The 23,870-nt window shown below is 34.5% G+C and overlaps 1 protein-coding gene, 1 long non-coding RNA gene and 1 pseudogene across 5 annotated transcripts in view; 1 reads left to right on the top strand and 2 right to left on the bottom strand.

Moving 5' to 3' along the window:
- Positions 1-23,870, bottom strand: part of COMMD10 (COMM domain containing 10) — a 182,432-nt gene that overhangs the window by 149,548 nt on the left and 9,014 nt on the right. For all 4 annotated transcript variants that reach the window (XR_012037696.1, XM_072840614.1, XM_072840616.1 and 1 more), the window contains one exon: positions 291-401. Coding sequence is in view for 3 of the 4 variants with exons in the window: in XM_072840614.1 (XP_072696715.1) it covers positions 291-401 (111 nt within the window). In the remaining variant the exon portion in view is untranslated. The remainder of the gene's footprint in view (positions 1-290; positions 402-23,870) is intronic.
- The window catches only part of LOC140641183 (uncharacterized), a 50,950-nt gene that overhangs the window by 19,947 nt on the left and 7,133 nt on the right, over positions 1-23,870 (top strand). The window lies entirely within an intron of this gene.
- LOC140641988 (small ribosomal subunit protein eS24 pseudogene) lies at positions 6,368-7,563 on the bottom strand (annotated as a pseudogene).

Genomic DNA, 23,870 nt, shown 5'->3' with positions numbered 1-23,870 from the left:
AAATCTTGTATCTGGCATTACCAAGTTTTCTTATTGCAGAATTTAAAAGGAGACATTATGATATGTTTTTGCAAGAAAGGCACCTTGCAAGACATTTCTTCAAATGAATACTAAAGTGACAAATCATTCTGATATCAAAAACTGTCACTTATAAATAAAGAGCTGTTAATTTGTTAATCCTTATTTGATTGTATTTAAATTTTCAACCAAGAGAGCAAAGACCTTGCTAACAATAAAGTACATGACCCAGTAAACAAAATACACTGTTTCAATGAGATACCATTTCTTACCTTTGAATCTTCATTGCTCACTCCTAGCTGTAATACAGCCTGAGGAGATTTCAGTTTCGCCTGAGCAGAGTGAGCCATCTGAAGGTTAAGCTGCCATTCGACTGTCTCAAGCTAGAAAAGACAAGTGCAGATTGGAATCAGATGGTATAGAAGGAAGACAACGGTCAACTTTAAGCATATCTCCCATCCATGGGAATGAACATGAATAACCTGGACTTCGTGGAAAGTCAGTTCCCGGGCTCCTTCAACCTGCATATTCTGCAAATTCTCCCTTTGGGCTCATAACACTGGCCTTGTGCCACACCTGTCAAATTCAACAATAAAGATGGTCTTCAAATACGCTGTATTCTAAAAATAGAGGTCTTAGGCTAAGCAATGAAGTACACTAAAAGAGACAATGGCTTTTAAATAGTAAATTACTATTTTAAGATAGTATATATGTAAAGCCAATGATTTTTAAATAGAGATTTTAACTCACACTTTAATGACCTCTCATTATCTTTCAAAACTCTGCATTAGGTAGAATACAGGTAAGACTTTTTGTTTGTTTAAATTTAGAGGAAAATTGAAGTACCCAGATGGTAAGAGGTTCACACATTTAGACACAGTTAGTGAGACTGGAAAAGAGCCAGACAAAGAAATGATATTTATTAGTGAGCAGGTGTTATCATGCTTTCCAAAGTACTCTTATTATGGTTCCCGGTTATGACAGAAACTAATTAGAACATTTCCTTTGAACTTATTAATTAACATAATAATAGCAAAACTTAATCAGGTAGGGCAAAAGTAGTAAAGACAGACTAAAACAGTTTAAGTTTTCTCTTAAAATATTAAACAGCACAAATGTGGCTTTATTAAACTCGATAGATGACTGGTTTCTCTAATCTCAGAACTGTGAGTATAAATTTTGAGATTTAACTTCCAGTGAGTCTCAAGTATCAATATTTAGGGAAGACTGTAACATGCAACTGTCATATGCCTCAGACAACATGGCTCTAATAACTGAATGAGTAAAACTAACTTACTACATTGGTAAGAATGGCAACCTCACAACAATTTTTACTCAACCAAAATACTAACTGCTACCTTGAAAGACTGTTCAACGGCTAGAATCACAGCAGTGACTCAAAGCCAAATTGGAAAGAGAGCAATGAAAGTATGATCTATTTGAGAGAGGATATGATGACAAAATAAAGATACGGTTTTGTTCTTTCTGGCACTGAGCCTTTGAGGGGTTATGGGTAAAAAGAGGAAAGATGTTGCAGAGACATAGCCCACAATACCAGAAATAAAACAATTTAATGGTGTATGTTAAGGACCCTTAACATACTGATCTTTAACACACATCAGAGTAAGTGTAGTCTCTAATACCAGCCCACCACTCTTTTGAACAGTTATGTGCAATAGATCTACCAATAAATAAGAAAAAGTATGCCATAACCATTCTCATATATCCAAGCATTTTGATACATGTCACTGTCTTAATTGAAAAGTACCTTCCAGATACTCATATGAACCTAAAAGATACTGTCTTGATCTTATTTTACTGATCCTATCCTAGCCCTTGAAGCACTTAGAATATTAAGTGAATGAATTAAAACACAGCCTCATTATGGCCAATAATTTGCATAAATTAATGCATGCTTTGTCTTTGCATAACAGTGGTAAAGGAGAATTTACAACAGCACTGAGCTTACGCTTTCATTCAAGCTTCAGCTGTCATTCACTAGCTATGGGAACCATGGAACCATGGTTAAGTCACAATCTTTTAAGACCTCAATTTCTTCATAGGAATTAATCTATGTGAACTATCTGCTTTCTTGAATTATTAGTAATAACAATTAAGAAAATGCATATTCAAAGGTGTTTTGGAAACTGCAAAGTATTATAATTTTTTTTTTTTTTTTTTGGTCAGCAGAGTGTTCAACAATTTATTTTCACAAATATTTAAGGTTAGTATAATATTTGTTTACTTCATTAGCATTTTTTGTATTTTTTATTAGAGTTCAATTTGCCAACATATAGTATAACACCTAGTGCTCATCCCATCAAGTGCCCCACCTTAGTGCCCGTCAGTCACCCAGTCACCCCAACCCCCCGCCCACCTCCCCTTCCACTACCCCTTGTTCGTTTCCCAGAGTTAGGAGTCTCTCATGTTCTGTCACCCTCTCTGGTATTTCCCACTCATTTTCTCTCCTTTCCCCTTTAATCCTTTTCACTATTTTTTTTTATATTTCCCAAATGAATGGAAACCATCTAATGTTTGTCCTTCTCTGATTGACTTACTTCACTCAGCATAATACCCTCCAGTTCTATCCACGTTGAAGCAAATGGTATTTGTCGTTTCTAATGGCTGAGTAATATTCCATTGTATACATAGACCACATCTTCTATACCCATTCATCTTTTGAGGGATACCAAGGCTCCTTCCACAGTTTGGCCATTGTGGACATTGCTGCTATAAACTTTGGGGTGCAAGTGTCTCGGTTTTTTCACTGCATCTATATCTTTGGGGTAAATCCCCAGCAGTGCAATTGTTGGGTCATAGGACAGTTCTATTTTTAACTCTCTGAGGAACCTCCATACAGTTTTCCAGAGTGGCTGTACCAGTAGTATTATAAATTTAAGGCATTTTTGATTACCTGCTTTTTTTCTACAGTATCTTAAATACAGTAGACATTCTGTATCTGTTGAACTGAACTGAAATGGAAATGAATCAAAGAATCCTCACAAGGAAAGAAAGGTAATTTTTAAGAGTCATGACTAAAAGAGTTGGTGGGTTGCCTTTCTTAAATTCCAGAGCCTTTTCCATGAAACTGTGATTTAAAAATATTTGTTCCATGTCCATTTTAAAGAGTAATTTAAGAAGCAAACAAAATTGCTAAGTTCCATACGTATGTATATGCACATACCCACACCCACACACAAAATTTCTTAGAAAATGATCAGTATTCAGAAACCTTAAATGAAGAGGGAATACAGAAAGAACAACTAGAACTATAAAAGAATACTTAACAACTACACAGAGTAATAATAGGAAAACAAATAAACCCTTTTCAGTGAAACTAGGAGACAAAGAAAAATCGAGAACCATTATAAAAAATAATTGACACATACACTTCAAAAACATAAATATCCTAAGAAACAAAAGTTTGGAAAGAAGTCATTCTTTACATGGTTTATAACACACTGCTATATTATTGGCCATATCTCTAATAGGCACTAGTAATAGAAATATAAGCAAAATCCCACTTAAAATGGGATGATATTGTATAGTATACTACTGTGGGTGAAAACTGTATAGTATACTATTGAATTATCATTCCAATGATATTAATAACTACAAAATACAAGAGTCACCAATATTTCAATTAAATATAAAATAAGAAAATCTAGTGTACAATTTTGACTTACATTAGCTCGACTATATATGCTTCTATTTAGAATAAAATTCTGCCTCATGTACAGCAGACATTTATACATTATAATATCAGGAATCATTTTAATATTTCTTTTCTTATTTCACACTCAGATTTAAATCTGAGAGTCCTTATATCTTAATCAACATCCTAGATTTAAATGTCACCTAGGGGATGCCTGTGTGGCTCAGTGATTGAGTGTCTGCCTTTGTTTCAGTGCATGATCCCGTGGTCCCTGGATCAAGTCCAACATCGGCTCCCTGCATGGAGCCTGCATCTGCTTCTGCCTATGTCTCTGCATCTCTCTCTGTCTCTCATGAATAAATAAATCAATAAATCTTTTTTAAAAAATAAAATAGAAAATAAATGTCACCAAAATAACATAAAACACAAGAAAAATAAGACACTGATATTTTTAAGGTGTTTCAACCCAAGTCAAACTGTTTAAAGGATAGTTCTTTTTTTAAGATCTTATTTGTTCGTTTGTTTGTTTATGAGAGACACAGAGAGAGAGGCAGAGACATAGGCAGAGGGAGAAGCAGGACGGAATCATGACCTGATGCTCAACCATTGAGCCACCCAGGTGCCCCTAAATGATAGTTCTTACACATCTCGCTAACATTACTTCTTACCTGACAATGTTACTAATATGTCAGTTCAAAATATGATTTAAATACATATATATGAAAATAAATAAATAAATAAATACATATATATGACTTCATTCTCTCTCATATTTCCATGTAATGACCTCAATGTAAACTTAAATTTTCATAAGTGCTTTGTAAACCACAATTCCAAATCACACAGAATCAGCCAAAATTATAATTCTATTAACCGTTTTAAATGGAAAAAGAAAATGTAAAGTTTCATACCATATTTTAACTAGTGGGGTGCTCTAAAACAGAAGCCACTGTTTGGATCATACAACACAGTAAGAAATACTTTTTATGTTGCAAACAACCATATATGCCCCAAAGTTCCACAGAATAATTTTTACCTGGAGGTGTGTTCTTTAACAAGTTTCATTATGTTTCATTTTGAAAATGCTATTTGAAAATCCTCTAAACCACTAAACCACTAATATTTCAGGCTATTTACAGTTAGAAAAATACTGCTCAAAAATACTGAATGAGTTTTAGGAACTACATGTGTAGGTAATCATGAAAAATTTTATTATTTATCATAATAAATCATGAAAACACACAAAATTAGAGCCATATCTGCTAAAATAGAAAACACTATCTATATTGTTACTATAAGCCACCATCTACTTTATAACTAGAAAATACCATAAATAGAAACTTCATTTCCATATGGCTCATTACAGAAACTATACACCTCTATTTACTCTAATGAAATACAAAAATTAGGCAGTTGACTAAATGTTTCATATGAGAACATAAACCTATTTGTAAAGCTTAGCTAAATACTTGCTCCACAAATTTTTTCTTAACCACTTCTGACTTCGATTTCTTCTTTTAAATCTGATCGATCCTATGAAGTGCCCAATTTAAGAAATAGTGACTTCTGGTATCAAGGACTATGAACTTAGAAAAAAAGAAATCTTTCTACAAACAGCACCTACATCCCTTACAAAATACAAAGAACAACTATCTGAGGGCTCTATAAGGCACAAAAAGTACATAGAATTTGGAGAATCAAAACATAATGCAACGTTAGCAGCCATGCATCAAAGAAATAAAAGAGAAGTAAAAAAAGCTACTTTGACAGAATTGAAAATACAACATACCAAAATTTGTGGGATGCCACAAAAGCAGTTCTAAGGGAGAAGTTCATACTGATATATGCCCACATCAAGAAACAAAAAAGATTTCAAACAACCTAACTTTACACCTCAAAAAGCTGGAAAAAGAACAAAACCCAATGTAAGTAGAAAGATAGAAAAAATAAATACTAGAAATAGATAAAATAGAAACTAAAACAATAAAAAAAGATCATACCAAGATCTAGAGTTTTTTTTTTTTTTGAAAAGATAAAAATTAACAAACGTTTAGCTAGACTCACCCAAAAAAGAAGAATCAAATAAATAAAATCAGGAATGAAAGAGGAGACATTACAATTGATACCACAGAAATACAGAAGACCATAAAAGAATACTATGAACAATTACATGCCAATACATCAGACAACCTACAAGAACCGGATAAATTCCTAGAAACATACAACCTACCAAGATTGAATCACAAAAAAAAAAGGAAAAAAAAAAAAAAGAAAATCTGAACAAATTCCTAATAAGGAGATTCACTAACCAAAATCCTCCCAACAAACAAAAGTCCATGACCAATGGCTTCACTGGTGAATTCTACCAAATATTTACAGAAGAATGAATACCAATCTTTCTCAAACCCTTCCAAAAACAAAAGATTAGGGAACACTTCCAAATTCATTTTACAAGGCCAGCATTATCAATACAAAAATCAGACAAGGGTGCCACAAGGAAAATTACAAGCCAGTATCCTTGATAAACACTAAAGCAAAAATCCCCAACAAAATATTACCAAAGCAAATTTAACAATACATTAGTAGGACCATACACCATGATCAAGTGGGATTTATTCCAAGGATGCTAGGATGGTTCAACATTCATAAATCAATCAATGTGCTATACCATATTAACAAAATCAAAGATAAAAATCGTATGATCATTTTAATAGAAGCAGAAAAAGCATCTGACAAAATTCAACATCCATTTATGATTAAAAAAAACTCTCAAAAGGCTGGGTATAGGGGGAAGATGTTTCAACATAACAAAGGCCAGATATGTCAAGCCCACAGCTAACATCACATTCAATGGTGAAAAGTTGAACGCTTTCCCCCTAAGATCATTAACAAGACAAAAATGGCCACTCTTGACACTTTTGTTCAACAAAATATTGGAAGTCCTAGCCAGAACAATTACAATTAATAATAATAATAATCACCCAAATCAGAAAGGAACATATAAAACAGTTGGTGAAAATGACAAGATTTTATATGTAGAAAATCCTAACAACTCCACCAAATAGCTCTTGGAATTAATAAATGAATTCGGTAAAGCTGTGTGATACAAAACCAACATATAAAAATTTATTACAATTCTATACACTAATAATGAACTATCAGAAAGAAATTAAGACGATCCCTTTACATCTACATCAAAAGAATAAAATACCTAGAAATAAATTTAACCCAGGAAGTGAAACACCTACACATTGAAAATCACAAGACACTTCATGAAAAGAAATGAAGACACAAATATAGGAAAAATATTCCATGCTCGTGGATTGGAAGAATAAGTGTTGTTAAAATATCCATACTACCCAAGCAATCTATAAATTCAATGAATTCTCTATCAAAATTCTTTTTTTTTTTTAACGTTCTTAGTTTATTAATCCTCTCGTGAAAAATCTGCACAATCACCACAGATAAAGCCACTGCAGAGTCTTTACTCCTTCTGTTGTCCAATCTCCAGCTCACTTTTTGCCAGCACCAACGTTGGCTTTTGCAGTCCCCCTGACTTTCTTCATTCTGTTTTTGCATTCTTTGCGCTGTTTTCTTGAAGTCTTTTTCTTCTTATACAGGCCATGTCTTGCAAGTCTATGTTTGGGTTCATTTTTCTTTGCATAATCCAAGGAATCATAAATCATGCCAAAGCCAGTTGTCTTGCCACCACCAAAATGGGTTCTGAATCCAAATACAAATATGACATCTGGTGTGGTCTTATACATTTTGGCTAGTTTTTCCCGAATTTCTGTCTTAGGTACTGTTGCCTTCCCAGGGTGAAGAACATCAATGACCATCTGTTTCCGCTGAAGCAGTCAGTTGGTCATGAACTTCCTGGTCTGGATAGTTTGTGTCGTTCATGATGGCAGCCGAGCTTCAAGCAGCCGGGGAGGAAAAGAGCCTCTATCAAAATTCTAATGGTATTTTTACAGAAATAGAGCAATCCTAAAATTTATATGGAACCAAAGAAGACTCCAAACAGACAAAGCAATCTTGAGAAAGAACAAAGCTAAGAGACAACATGCTTCCTGATTTCAAACTATATTACAAAGTTATAGTAATCAAAAACACGATGTTGGCATAGAAACACACACACACACAGGTCAATGGAACACACTACAAAGTCCAGAAACAAGTCCACACATATACGGTCAATTAATTTACAACAAAGAAGTCAAAAATATACAACAGAGAAAGGCCAATCTCTTCAGTAAACAGTGTTGGGAAAACTGAACAGCCACATTCAAAAGAATGAAACTGGACCACTATCTTACATCATGCACAAAAACGAATTCAAAATACATTAAAGCCTTTAACATAATACCTGAAACCTAAAACCCCTAGTAGAAAACATAGTGGTAAGATCCTTGACATCATTCTTGGTGAGGAATTTTTGGATTTGACACCAAAAGCAAACACAACACAAGCAAAAATATACTAGTGGAGCTAAAAGTAAAAATCTTCTGCACAGCAAAGGAAATTGCCAGCCAAATGGAAACACAACCCACCAAATGGGAGAAAATATTTGCAAATCATATATGGATCCAAGATCCATAAAGAACTCACAAAACTGCAAAATAAATAAATAAATAATCTCTTAAAAATGAGCAGAGATATGAATTGACATTTTTCCAAAGAAAATATATATATTGCCAACAGGTACATGTAAAGGCACTCAACATCAGGAATCATCAGGGAAATACAAGTCAAAACCACAATATCACCTCAACCTGTTGGAATGACTATCAAAATCACAAGAAATAACAAGTGTTAGTAAGAATACAAAGAAAAGGGAACCTTCGTATACTATTGATGAGGATGTAAATTGGTATAGCTGCTATGGAAAACAGTATGGAGGTTCCTCAAAAAAATTAAAAATAGAACTACCATATGATCCAGCAATTCCACTTCTGGATATTTATCTAAACAAACTCAAGAAGATATCCACAACCCCATGTGCATTGTACAATAGCCAAGATGTGGAAACAACCTAGGCACCCATAGACCACTAAATGGCTAAAGAAAATGTGAAACACACACACACACAGAGGAATATTATTCTACCACAATAACAAAAAAGGGAAATCTTGCCATTTGCAACAACATGGGTGAACTCTGAGGGCATTATATGAAATAAGTCAGGCTCAGAAAGACACACCATATGACCTCACCTATATGTGGAATCTAAAAACAACAACCACCACCACCAAACCTATTGCTACAAAGAATGACAACCACAGGTTGTCAGAGGACTATTGGGGAGGGAGATGGGTAAAACGAATGAAGGTAATCAAAAACTACAAACTTGCAGTTTATCAAATAAATAATTCTTGGAGATGAAATGGACAGCATGGTACTACAGTTACTACTACTATATCATATATTTGAAAGTTATTAAGAAAGTGTATCTTAAAAGCCCTTATCACAGAAAAACAACTGATAACTATATATGGACTAGATTTACTATAGTGTTTACTTCACAATGTATACAAATATTGAATCATTACAATATACCTGAAACAGATATGTTATAGACCAACTGGATCTCATTTTTTAAAAATGACACAACGACATGCTGTCTAGAGAAAAACACACTGAAGATAATGTGAGCAATTTGAAAGTTAAATGATGGAAAAAGATGTATCATGCAAACATTAATCAAAACAAAGCGGGGTGGGGGCTATAAAATTATCCAAAGTGGAGAAAGACATTATATAACAATAAAAGGACCAATACACCAAGATATAACAACGCTAAAGGTCTTAGAGCTACAATATATGTCAAGCAAAAATTAATAGAACTAAAAGAACTAGAGGAATCCACAACTGTAGTTATAGACTTCAAAACTTATTTCTCAACAACTGATATTAGAATAACTAGACAGAAAATCAGCAAGGATATGAAGACTTCAACAACATCATCAACCAAAAGAATCTAATTGATATTTATAGAACACTTCACTCAACAACATCAGAATACATATTCTTTTCAAACACCCACAAAATGTATACCAAGACAAACCATATTCTGGGCCATAAAACGTATGCTTAACAAATAAAAAGAAATGAAATCATACAGAACGTGTTTTCTGACCACAATGGTACTAAACTAGAAATCAATAACAGAAAGAGGAAAATCTCCCTTGGAAACTAAACAACACACTTTTAAATAATCATTCTGTCTCAAGGAAAACCCATATATACATTGAACTATTAGAAAATAAAAAACACAACATATCAAAATTATGGGATATAGCTAAAGCAATGCTGAGAAGAAAACTTAAAGTACCAAATACTTAAATTTGAAAAGAGGAAAAAAATCTCAAATCAATGATATGAGAACCTCAAGAATCACAGGCAAAATAATTAACCTCAACCAACTCAGATACCGTATATAAAAATTAATTCAAAAGGGATATGGATGGACATAAATAAAAAAATATAAAACTACAAATTTTTTTAAAAGATTTTATTTATTTATTCATAGAGACACAGAGAGAGAGAGAGAGAGAGGCAGAGACACAGACAGAGGGAGAAGCAGGCTCCTTGTGGGGGAGCCTGATGTGGGACTCGATCCCAGGTCTCCAGGGTCACGCCCTGGGCTGAAGGCGGCGCTAAACCGCTGAGCCACCCTGGCTGCCCAAAACTACAAATTTTTTAGGAAAAAAAAAAAAAACCACTAAGCCAAAGTGCTTAAATGGTCTAGGGTCTAGGGCAAGGGAAAAAGTTTTGAGACACAATACCAAAAGCAAATCCATTCCAAGAGGGACACCTAGGTGGCTCAGGGGTTGAGTGCCTTTGGCTCAGGGCGTGATTCTGGAGTCCCAGGATCAAGTCCCGCATCAGGCTCCCTGCATGGAGCCTGCTTCTCACTCTGCCTATGTCTCTGCCTCTCTCTGTGTCTCTCATGAAAAAATAAATAAAATCTTTAAAAAAAAACAGAAGTCCATTCCAAGAAAAACTGATAAACTGGTCTTCAACAAAGTGAAAGTTTTTGCTCTGCAAATGACCCTAATTAAGAAAGATGAGAAGTCAAACTACAGACTGGGAGAAAACATCTGCAAATCACACATCTGAAAGGATTAGTCTCCAAAATATATAAACAACTCTCAAAACTTAATAGTTCTTTTTTTTTTTTTTTAAAGAAGTGATCCAATTAGAAAATGTGCAAAAGGCAGAGAAACATTTCAATGAAGAGGATATAGAGATAGCAAAATAAATACAAGAAAAAATATTCAACATCATTAGCTATCCAAGAAATGCAAATTAAAGCCACAATGAGATATCACTGCACACCTATCAGAATAATTAAAATAAAAAATAGTGACAACTCCAAATGCTGCCAAGGATGTAGAGGGAATGGATCCCTTATACACTGCTGATCAGAATGCAAAATGATATAGCCACTCTGGAAAAGGGTTTGAGAATTTCTTATAAAACAAAACATGTAATGAAACATGTATCACCCAGCAATTGTACTCATGAGTATACTCTAGAAAAATAAATACTTATGCTCATGCAAAAACCTATATACAAATGTCTATGGCAACTTCATTTGCAACCAACAAAAACTGGAAACAATTCAGCTATCTTTCAAAAGCTAAATGCTTAAACAATCTGTTTTATATATATACCAGAGAATACTACATAGCAATAAAAAGAAATGAACTATTAATACCTCTACAACCTCAGGGGTGCTTGGGTGGCTCAGTTGGTTAAGAGTCTGACTTTTGATTTTGGCTCAGGTTGTGATCTCAGGGTCATGAGATCAAGCCCTGTGTTGGGCTCCATGCTTAGCAAGGAGTCTGCTTAGGATTCTCTCTCCCTCAGTCCCTACTCCCACCTCCTCCTTTCTCAAAGCAAAACAAGACAAAACTCTAACAACCAGAATGAATATCCAGAGAATTATGGTAAGTATGAAAAAGGTCAATCCCAGAACATTGCATACTGTATGATTCTATTTATATTATACTTCTTGAAATCACAGAAACTATAGATATACAAAAGAAATTAATGGTTGCCTGAAGGGTGTGGGATGGGCATGAAAAGGAAGTGGGTATGGCCATAAAAGGTAACTTGAGTGAACCTTGTGGTAATGAAAATGCTCTGTATCTTGACTGTATTAATGTCAATGTCCTGCTTATGATATTGTACTATAGTTACTCAAGATGTTATCACTAGGGGAAACTAGGTGAAGGGTACATGGGATCCCTCTCTATTACTTCTTACTACTGCATGTATATCTATCATTATCAAAAGGCTAGTTCACTTAGGAACAGCATAAATTAGAGAAAGAGAATTAGTAAATGTAAATAATTATGAAAATTCTGCTAAATTCATATTTATACCTCATCCTTGGGTACATGATTATGACATTTAAAGAAAATCTACCATTCTACAAGGTCCCTATGATTCTTTTTTTTTTTTTTTAATAATTTATTTATTCATTAGAGACACAGAGAGAGAGAAAGGCCGAGACACAGGCAGAGGGAGAAGCAGGCTCCATGCAGGGAGCCCAACGTGGGGACTCGATCCCCGGTCTCCAGGATCACACCCTGGGCTGCAGGCGGCGCTAAACCGCTGAGCCACTGGGGCTGCCCGGTCCCTATGATTCTAATTGGCTTTTCCACATTCTTTGTTTCTAAAATTTATATATATAAAAATGAAGCATGAGATAAGATCTTCTTTTGCAAATTTCACACAGGGGAGAAGGGGATTTTTCAATTCAATGTAATACGTTTAGTAAGGTTAGCTTCTTTGAAGCATTTCTCATTATAAATATGTATCACCAAGAAACCAATACATGCTGGAAAAATCAATTTCTGAATATATAAAAGGTCATATTTATGATCCCTGAATAATAGCACAGGTACATGTATGTTTATGCAATTAATCTTTGTTTAAAATGATAGAGTCAGTAATTTTACATTTGTCTAAAACAGAGAAGTTTCCTCTATTTCAATTATACTGTATGGAGATTTATTTCCTCAGGCAAAAGAGATACAGGGTTTGCCAAAGGACACAAGATGACACCACCAACTTAGGAGTACATTTCAGTGGAAACATTCTGTGTACCAATAAGAGTATACAGATGATTTATTCCTCAATTTTTTACCTTCTTTTCTTTGGAAAGAAATTGCTATTAACTATGAAGAAGGTACTTAAAATCAGCTCAAAAAGATCCATTAATCATATCAGGAAAATGTTAAACAGTCTATCATTTGGAGGCCCTCCAGGAGATCTCAAATTTTATTCCCCATTTTTAAGCTGGTTGTGCCCAAGTTACAAAGCTGCATTCTAAAACATCTCATGTGGAACTTAGAATGAATTTGCAAACAGAGTAACATTGTAAATGGTGATTAAATTACCAAGTAGTTTAACAGAAGCAATGCAAGTGGTTCCCTACTTTTTTCCTAACTGGAGGAGTATCTAAAACTCAAAACGTAACAAAGTCAAGTTCCCTTACCCAATGGTTAAAGACAGGTAATATCTTAGGATTAAGACAAATCTTCAATTTCCATCATTGTATCTATGCAGTTTTCTTTATTACATACATAGATATCATCCTACACACAAGTATCCAATTTGAGAAAAAGCTTGATGCTTTCACGGTATTAATGTTTCCTATCTTTATGTAAATTCCATTAAGTTTAAGAGACCTCCATTTCTTATCATGAGAATCAGACTTTCAAACTGGTTTTTTCATTTTTAAATAATGGCAAAATGATATAAAGGCTGGCTTGTGCACATAGAGAAAATCAAACAAAGCAATGTCACCATTAATTGAAATGAAAAAACTACAGTAATAGTTTCAAGAAGAATGATCCAAGGATCAATTTGTTTATTTTTTTTAATGTTAAGTCTGAGATGCCTATAAGACACCCAATAAAATTACCAAGTAGGCAGGCCCAGGCTAGAAAAAGAATTTTATAAAGTAACATGTAAGCCCTGATGTCTAGATGAAATTGCCAGGGAAGGTACAAAAGAAAATAGAAGAAAACTAGGGACTGAGTGCTGGCATTATGCAAAATTGTGGAAATGAAGAGAAAGTAGCAAATATGATTACAAAAAGAAGAAGAAAAACCAAAGGAATATGGATCTGCCTTATATCCATCTTAGGCACTAGTGACATAAAAATGAGTAATTTTAAAATCTCTGCTCTCAAAGTTCCAAGTATAGTGATGAAGACAAACATGTACAAAAACAATTTTGATGTAACATGTCATCATGTCTGTAAAAAATCCTAAGTAATCTACTAAAAAGCTACAGAAACTAGTGAGTGACTTGAGGAAACTTGTGGCACATGAGATTAACGTGAAAAATCAACAGTATTTCAAGATATTAGAAACAACTAGAAAATATCAAAAATGCAATCCCACTTGTAGTAGCAAGCAAAATCATGGCAATACACAGTGTCTTGGTCTGTTCCAGCTGCTATGACAAAATACAATAGACTATGTGGCTTAATAATAAAAATTTCTCACCGTTCTGGAGGCTGGAAGTCCAAGATCACTGTGCCGCCATGGTGGGGTGAGGGCTGCTGACTTCTCTTTGTGTTCTCACATGGCAGAAGGGGATAAAGCAGCTCTCTCTGGTTTCTTTTATAATCCCACTCATTAGGATTCTGCCCCCATAAACTAATCACCTTCCAAAGGCCCCACCTCCTAGTGTATAATCACCTTCGGCTAAGTTTCAAAATATGAATTTTGGGAAGACACCAATATTCAGTCTATAGCACAGGGATACACTTTAAAAAATCTGACTAAATCCTGGACATTGAAAAACTACAAGTTACTGGAATGAATTAAAGAAGGTACCAGTATATGGAGATATACCATGTTCATGAATTTAAAGGCTTAATATTGTTAAAATGTCAGTTCTACCAAATGTGATCCACAGATTAAGGGCAATCCAATGAAATTCCCAGCAGGCACTTTCTATAGAAATTGACAAACTGATTCTAAAATTTAAGTGGAATGGAAATAACCTAAAAAAGTCAAAGCAGGTTTGGAAGAGATACATTACCTGACTTCAAGATTTATAATAAAGCCACAGCAATAAAGATAATGTGCCACAGGCAAAAGAATAGAAATATAGACACACCAATTGACTTCTGACAAAGATGACAGGTAAATGATGCTGGGACAACTAGCTATTTATATGTTGTTCAGCTGCCCCCTCTCGTCACCCTCTATGTCATCCTCTGATCATTGGCAAGAATAGGGGGCAATAGGTCTCCAAGGACCAAACCACACAACTTCCCAAGTCCTATGAAAGAATTTTCAGTTGTGACATCTGTAAGTACACAAAGACAATGCCAGGATCCAGAGATAATTATTAGGCAATACAGCATCCATACTACATAGATGGGAGCACATGAGCATATATCAAAAGATGCAAACAGATAAATGCCTTGAATTAATATTGGAGTTAATCTGCACCCTAGGTGACTGCCCACCTTGACAAAACATACTGCATAAATCATACTACAAAGGGACACACATTAGGCACTCTCCAGAAGACATCAAAAATCCAAAAGTGACTAAATCAATGCCCTTCTTTACTGCTGCTGCTACACCAAATCATAATAAGAGGTACAAATGCTTTCTTATACATATCATAACTTAGGGATACTTCCCAACCTAAATCCTTAAGTTCAGATGCGACTAAAGTCAACCTAGTCTCGCCACTAGGGTCGCATGGAACTTAATCATACTCCTTGACTCACAGACGTGGCCAAAATACCTAATCATATGGTCTTCACACCCAAGCTGTAAAGTGATGAGGGAAAACATCAATGAACCATCCTTCAAACTGTTGGCCACTGCTGCATACCAAGAACATATGAGAATAATAGCGTAAGTTTGAGGACACTGTCATTTAACTAATGCTCTCACAATTGGCAACACTCTGAAAAGTACATCAACTCGATTTAGCAATCCTTGAATACTATGCACATAATAAGAGTAATTTTGCTAACGACGCAATTTTTGGCATTAGTAAAATCTTTAATTTGTTAATGGTTCTGGTTTTAGGCAATAATTTATAAAGCAGAGAACACATTTCTGTTTCAAATAAGAATGATTAAGAGTCTCTTAGAAATAAAGCTCTTTAAATTGATTGCTGCAATACAGCTAATGACATTACCTTCTTTTCCTGGAGAATCTCAGTTTTAAGCTAAAGCAATTCTTCCTGCATTTCCGCTTTTAAAAAGGGAAAAATGTAAATGGTTAAGCCAAGTATTCCAGCAAAACTCAAGAGTTATGAAATAAATGAACCACAAAAGGTTTGAAGTACAACCAAAGCGAAAACACAAAAGAATACTGGGTGGGGCATCCAGCTGGCTCAGTCAGAAGAGCATGCAATTCCTGATCTAAGGGTCGTGAGTATGAGCACCATGATGGGGGTGCAGACTACTTAAAATAAATAAACTTAAAAAAAAAAAAAAAAAAGAATACTAGGAAATAGGTGTACCTGGGTGGCTTGGTTGGTTTAGTGTCTGACTCTTGGTTTCGGCTCAGGTCATGATCTCAGGGTCATGGTATCAAGCCCTGTGACAGGCTTCATGCTCATAGTGAAGTCAGCTTGAGATTTTCTCTCTTACTCTCCCTCTGCCCTTTCTCCTACTTGCACACACTCTCTCTAAATTCTTAAAAAGAGAGAGAGAGAGAATACTAGGAAATAAAGAAACCCACTCCCTTATTTGTTCTTTCTCCACCAATCAATACAAATAATCCTTCTTTATAAGAAAATCTAATACACTGCACTTCAAAACGCCACAATTTGTAGAGCAGAGATATTATTGTTTACTAATTCAACAACTATTTATTAAGAACCCACTGTCCTCCAAGGGCTATTTAAAGTAATGGAAATATAATAGTGAACAACTGCTCTTGTGGAGCTTACAGTATAGTAATAGAGACAAAGAACTGTAAAAACAGACAAGCAAAATATATAACGTGCCACACAGGAATATATGTTATGTTAAAAAAATGAAGTAAGAAAGTACCATAGACGTGTGAGTGCTTTTCACTGTGATGACCAGGGCAAGACGCAATGACAAATGTGACATCAGAACAAACAGCTGAAAAAGGAAGCCAGCCATATGAACCTCTAGGAGAAGAGCTTCTCAAGTAAAGAGACTGGCAGTGACCAAAGTCAGGCAGGTGAAGGATGTTAAGAGGTGAAGGTCAACAAGATAAGGTGGTGGACTGAGGGGGTTATGGATTAGGAGTAACCTTAAAAGCAATCATAAGAAATTTGACTTCTACTGTTAACCCATGGAAAGCTTTTGGTGGATTTGGAGCAAAGGAGGTATAAAATAAGACTTAGAATTTTAAAAAATCACTTTTAAAGTTCCTAATCTGGTAATGGTAGGACACAGTTTATATCATATTACCCTTTTTACAAATAAAAATTATAACCACTAGACAAAATACATTATTTTATTATGATTTCTTTAGAAAGTGGGGGAGGGGCAACTAGAGAGTGAGAGAGAGAATGTCAAGCAGACTCCTGGCTCAGCACAGAGCCTGATATGGGGCTTGATTTCAAGACCCTGAGATCAGGATCTGAGCTAAAATCAAGAGTTGGACACTGAACCAACCAAGCCACCCAGGTGCCCCAAAGAGAAAACATTTTTTTAAAAAATGATTTGAAAGCATTGGGTAAGAACTAAAAGCTGGTAGAAGTTAAGGGAATTCAACTCATTTAAGACAGGAAGCACACATAGTAACAGATTCACATTTCTATGACACAGTACAGACTGTTCAAACTAAGAGAAAGCCTCAGATTTGGCCCTGTGGGTCAGCAAACCCATTCCACAGTATTGACCCAAGAAAAATGAAAATATCTGTCCACAGAAAGACTTGTACACAAAATGTTCATAACAGCCCTATTCATAATCCTGAAACTGGAAACAGCCCAGATGTCCATCAACAGGAGCATAGACAGACAAACTGATATTTTTATATGATGAAGTACCACTCAGCAACAAAGAAAATGACTGATATAAGTAACCACATGAATGAATCCAAAAAAATATTATGTGAAGAGGTATGAGTAAGACATTTGAGTCCATGTACATTAAATCCAAGAACAGACAAAACCAATCTGTGATGACAGAAAGTGAGGGCAAGAGTAGAGGAATCAACACCTGGGCATTTTTCAGGGGATGAAAATTTTCTTTATTTTGTTATGGATGGTGATTAAAGAGGTGTATATAATTTCTGAAACTCACTGACTGAACTCTTAAAATCTGTGCATTTTACTACAGGTAAATTACATTTCAATAAAAAGCAATAAACAAATCTAGCAGTATTTAAACCTCACAAACATTTATACTCAGTCAATCCCAGCACATGAAAAAATATGTCTTTCACTTGATTCATAACATGCCAATAACTAAACAACACAGAGGCATAAATTCAACTTGTACGTGGATATAATTACAACAAAATACTTTTTCCATAAATGCAGATGATAATAAATATTTAAATCTTGAAGAAGTGTTCAAACACGCATTCATAGCTCTCTGTGCTTCAAGATTTAGCTCCATGAAGTACACTGTTCCTGCCCTCTTTACATAACGCTATTCATCCATCCTTAGAATTCTAAAAGAAATGAAATATGATACTTTAAAAAATGCTAAAGCAAAATAATACAGTAAATTTACAAGTATCCAATCCAAATGTCTAATTTCTTATACTCCATATAAAAAACAGGTATTTAACAATAAATGAAGCAAACAATTAGCTGTTACACTTAACAAAGTGTATTGTACTATAAATGGCCTTAAAGAGACATATTTTTTTAAGTTTTTTTTTTTTTTATTTATTCATGAGAGACACACAGAGAGAGAGAGAGAGGTAGAGACACAGGCAGAGGGAGAAGCAGGCTCCATGCAGGAGGCCCAATGCAGCACTTGATCCCAGAACTCCAGGATCATACCCTGAGCTGAAGGTAGATGCTTAACCACTGAGCCACCCAGGTGTCCCTAAAGAGATATATTTTTAAGAATGTCATAGAAGATTATGATTTTAGAAATATTGGCTATCCATCTTTAAATGGAATTTTCTCAAGAACCTGGAAGAAGATACGATGAAATTTCACTAGTGTACAATGAAATGAATAAATATTATGAATAAATTCACCAGGTATTTGGTAAAGTTAAGAACATTCTTAACGGGAGAAATTCACATTAAACGTATTCCAAACAAATTTAAGTGTCAAATATATTTTTAAAAACTCTAACAAACAGGGGATCCCTGGGTGGCTCAGCTCAGGTTTAGTGCCTGCCTTCGGCCCAGGGTGTGATCCTGGGAGTCTCTGCCTCCCTCTCTCTGTGTCTCTCATGAATAAATAAATAAAATCTTAAAAAAAAAAAAAAAAAAACCTCTAACAAACACAAAAGTGCATTTTAAGAAAAGGAGCAGGCTACTCAGAGTGCTTAACATATGCCTTACATGCATTTCTCATCATCACATCTGTTACTAACTAAGGAGCAGAGTTAACTTAAAACGTAAAATTATTTTGGGGAAAAATTATACAAAATATTTTGTAAAATCACAGGGCACAGAAAAATTACGCAGCTAACACCTAGGTTGTAGTATAGACTAATGGCTTAGGAATGCGACTACTTGTGTCAAATCCCAGCTCTGCCACTTTACAGTCTCAGAGAACAGACAAATATGTCAGTAATAACTGAAATAGAAGTTTTTACATTTTATAGAGTAGGAATAAATGTAAAGGAACTCTAAACAGAATTTTACGAGTAAAACTGAATACAGTATTCAAGTTCTATCTCAAGGGAAATTCACAATTTAATAAATGTTGTAACACAGGCATTATAACAAAAAAATTAACAGAAAGCCTGTTAGGAGGGCACTGCTGACACAGGCAACAGTGATAAGAGGGAAGAAAACAAAATTCGAATAAGTGGTGGTGACATTTCAGTATCAAGTCTCCAAAGAGATAAGGTATATTAAAAAAAAAAAAAGTGAGATGGGATAAAATTTAAAAATCCCTTCAATCATATCTGGCAAAATCTATCATGAAGATTAATTTTCAGTCTGCCTCTGACTTACTGGACCTAAATAATAAAAGACAAAAAGGGGTGTTTTTAAAAATTAAAAATAAGCACCTTTGATTTTTTAACTTATTACTTAACCGAATCTGACAATTTGAATTTATAATTATTACCCACAGATGTTCCACTGCAAGTACTACATAGAGAGTTCATGCAAGTGAGCCCCTAAATTACCCAAACCAACAGTCATTATAGATACACCTTTCGTTCACTACGTAAGAAGTCTCTGCCATATATTTTTGTTGCTATTTAAATGACACTATCTATTTTCACACAGCCTAAATAGTTATCAGAGCCAAAAAGGAAGACAGCATTATAGCTGCAGGAGGTAGCATGATTTAAAAGGAACAAAGCTTAAGAAACAGACCTGATTCTCATGTAAGCTTCACCACAGACCAAGCGCGATAAGGTGGTAAAGATACCCTTTATAAAGTATTATTTTCTTCCTTTTCAAAGATATCATACATACACAGAAAACTCTGTAAACCACCCTACATAGTAAAATTGTGCCTGACACAGAAAAACTGTGTAGCTAACATCTAGGTAGACGTATACTATCATGGTGTAGGAGTGTGACTACTTTTGCCAAATCCCTGCTCTGCCACTTATTCAGATGCATGATCCTGAACCAGTTATTTAGTCCCTCTAAGCCTCAATTTTATTTTCAATATAAACTATAACTATTAAAAGGTTTTACAAGATACAAAGCACTTAGCAGAGCATTTGGCCTACAATAAATACATGAAATGTTTGCTATGATTTTAAGAAAGAAGAACAAAGCTGCTGGAAATACAATGACAGATTTTAAGATATACTATAGAGCATTAGTAACAAAAACAGCATGGTACTGGCACAAAAACAGACACAGAGATCAATGACACAGAATAGAGAGCCCAGAAAGAAACCCACAATTACATGGTCAATCAATTTATGACAAAGGAGGCAAGAATATACAAGGGAGAATAGACAGTGTCTTCAATAAATGGTGCCGAGCAAGCTGGACAGCTACACACAAAAGAATGAAACTGGACCACTTTCTTAGATCATGCACTAAAATAAACTTGAAATGCATTAAAGAAATAAATGTGAAACTAAAACCATAAAATTTCTAGAAGAAACCATAGGCAGTAAATTTCTTTGACATCAGCCGCAGCAACATTATTTTTTAGATATGTCTCTTCAGGCAAGGGAAATAAAAGCAAAAATAAACTGCTAGGACTACATCAAAATAAAAAGCTTTTGCACAGCAAAAGAAACCAACAACAAAATGCAAAGAAAACCTATTGACTGGGAGAAGATATTCAAAAATGATGTATCTGATAAGGGGCTAATACCCAAAATAAAGAACTTATAAAACTCAACACCAAAAACACAATCTGATTAAAAAATGACTTGGACATTTTTCCAAAGACCTACATGTGGCCAACAGATACATGAAAAGATGCTGAACATCATTCATCATCAGAGAAATGCAAATCAAAACCACACTGAGATATCACCTTACACCTGTTAGAATGGAGAGAATCAAAAAGACAGTAACAAGATGAGGATGTGGAGAATAAGGAACCCTCCTCCTGCACTGCTGGTGGGAATGTAAATTTGTGCAGCCTCTGTGGAAAACAGTATAGAGTTGCCTCAAATAATTAAAAATAGAGAGGCCCCTGGCCAGCTCAATTGGTACAGTATTGGACTTTTTTTAAAAGATTTTATTTATTTATTTGAGAGAGAGAGAGAGAGAGAGAGTGCATGAAAGGATGGAGGGTCAGAGGGAGAGAGAGAAGCAGGAAGCCAACACAGGGCTCAACCCCAGGACCCCAGGATCATGACCTAAACCGAAGGCAGACCCTAACCAACTGAACCACCCAAGTGCCTGTAGAGTATGTGACTCTTGATCTCAGGGTCATGAATTTAAGCCTCACATTAGGCATAGAGCTTACTTTAAAAAAAAAAAAAAAAAGTAAAAGTAAAAATACCATATGATTCAGTAATTTTCTGAGTACCTATCCAAAGAAAACTAAAACACTAATTTGAAAACATATATGTACCTTTATTTATTATAGCATTATTTAGAATAGCCAAGATACGGAAGCAACATAAGTGTCCACCAATAGATGAATGGATAAAGAAGACACATGGTGTGTGTGTGTGTGTGTGTGTGTGTGTGTATAGAAAAAGAATTTTTCTTATAGAAAAAGAATCTTCTGCATTCTTAAGGGAATAATACACAATTTATCATGTCCTTACAGCCTCCTCTTTGCATATTTTATATAACAACTGATTAAGCCACTTCTTAGATGTTAATATAATGCAACATAATTTGGATAAAAAATATTACTTTAAAAAAACTATCATCCAAAAGACACTGAAAAATTACACACTAATGGAAGCAGGAAGAAGAAATATTTTTAAGTGTATAAGTATACTGTACTTGTATAAATTCAAGAAAGAAAATTATATAAAGAAAAAGGCAAATATTAAAAGGCAAGTACAGATTTTGCTAAATTGAAATGGTTGCTAAATTGAAAGAAGAACCTCAAGGACACAGAATGGAAAACTAAAATCTGTACAGGATATACAGAAAAGTAGAAATTTAAATGATGAAACATGAAGCCATGATGTGGAGGACACCTGAGAACTCTCAGAATGCAGTTAAAAAAAAAAAAAAAAAAGGAGAGAAATGACAATAATAAAGAGCACTCTCTAACAGCCTGTAGCTTACATCATACGTAATGGTAAGAGACTGAATCATCACCTCCAAAACCGGAAACAAGGTGGAGCACCAAGCTGGCTCGGTCAGCACAATGTGCGACTCCTGATCTCAAGGTCCTGAGTTCGAGCCCTACATTGGGTGTGCAGATTATTTTTAAAAAATCTTAAAACAAGCAAACAAATTAACTAAATAAATAAAACTGGAAACAAGGTAGGATGTTTGGGCTTATGAGTCCTACTTACCATCATATTAAAAGTACTACTCAGTGCAATAGGGTAAATAAAAATAGTAAAACACTGAGCAAAACAAATAAAACCTGAACAGACTGTCTCTATTCATGGACAGGTCATAGAAGACAAGATCAATATATAAAAATCAACGGTGTTTCCATATACTAGCAGTAAACAACTACAACCCAGAATTTTAAAAACAGTACCATTAAAAAATAAATAAATAAATAAAAATAAATAAATAAATAAATAAATAAAATGAAAAACAGTACCATTTACAATAACTCTAAAAACAAAAAATACTTAGGCACAAGTCTAACATAATACATACTGAATTTATATGCTGAAAAATGAACAAAGCTGTTATAACAAATCAAAGACAACCTAAATATGTGAGAGAGCTATACTCAATACTACTAAGAAGTCATTTCTCCACAAAGTGATCTATCTATAAGTTAAACATAATCTCAATCAAATTCTCAGCTGGATTTTTTGTAAATTTTTTTGAAAAGCTCCTTTTCAAATTTATATGAAAAGTCAAACTAGAATATGCCAAACAATTATGAAAAAAAAAACACAAAATAAAACCTAAAGTTAGCAAACTCACAATACTTGATTTTAAGGCTTCCTACAATGCTTCTGTAATTAAGGCAGTATGATATTGGCATAAAAGCATAAAGATAGACACAGAGGTTAATGGAACCAAAAAACAGTGTCCAGAGAAAGAGACACACAAGTCTGTCAAATGATTTTTGACAAATGGGCCAAGGCAATTCAGTGACAAAGGATGTTATCAACATATTATGCTGGACATGTATAAATGAATATCTAAAATGAACATCTTTATGCAGAAAAAAAGGAAATTTAATCTGCAACGTACACCAAATTAACTCAAAAGGGATCTTAGAGCTAAACATAAAACATTAACTTATAAAGCAGAAGAAAACAAAAGGGAAAATCTTTGTAACACTGAATTAGGCTACAAATTCTTAGATACAAAACCAAAAGCGGGATCAATAAAAGAAATTAACTGATAAAGCAAACTTCATTGGAATTAAAAGCTTTTCTTCTGCAAAAGCCACTGTTAGGAAAAGGAAAAGGGAAGCTATGGATGAGGAGAAAATATGTG

This window comes from Canis lupus, chromosome 10 (assembly GCF_048164855.1).
Source record: "Canis lupus baileyi chromosome 10, mCanLup2.hap1, whole genome shotgun sequence".
Classification (NCBI taxonomy): Eukaryota; Metazoa; Chordata; class Mammalia; order Carnivora; family Canidae; genus Canis; species Canis lupus.
The sequence above is the reverse complement of the archived record's forward strand: the minus strand, read 5'-3'. Positions and strand labels throughout refer to the sequence as shown.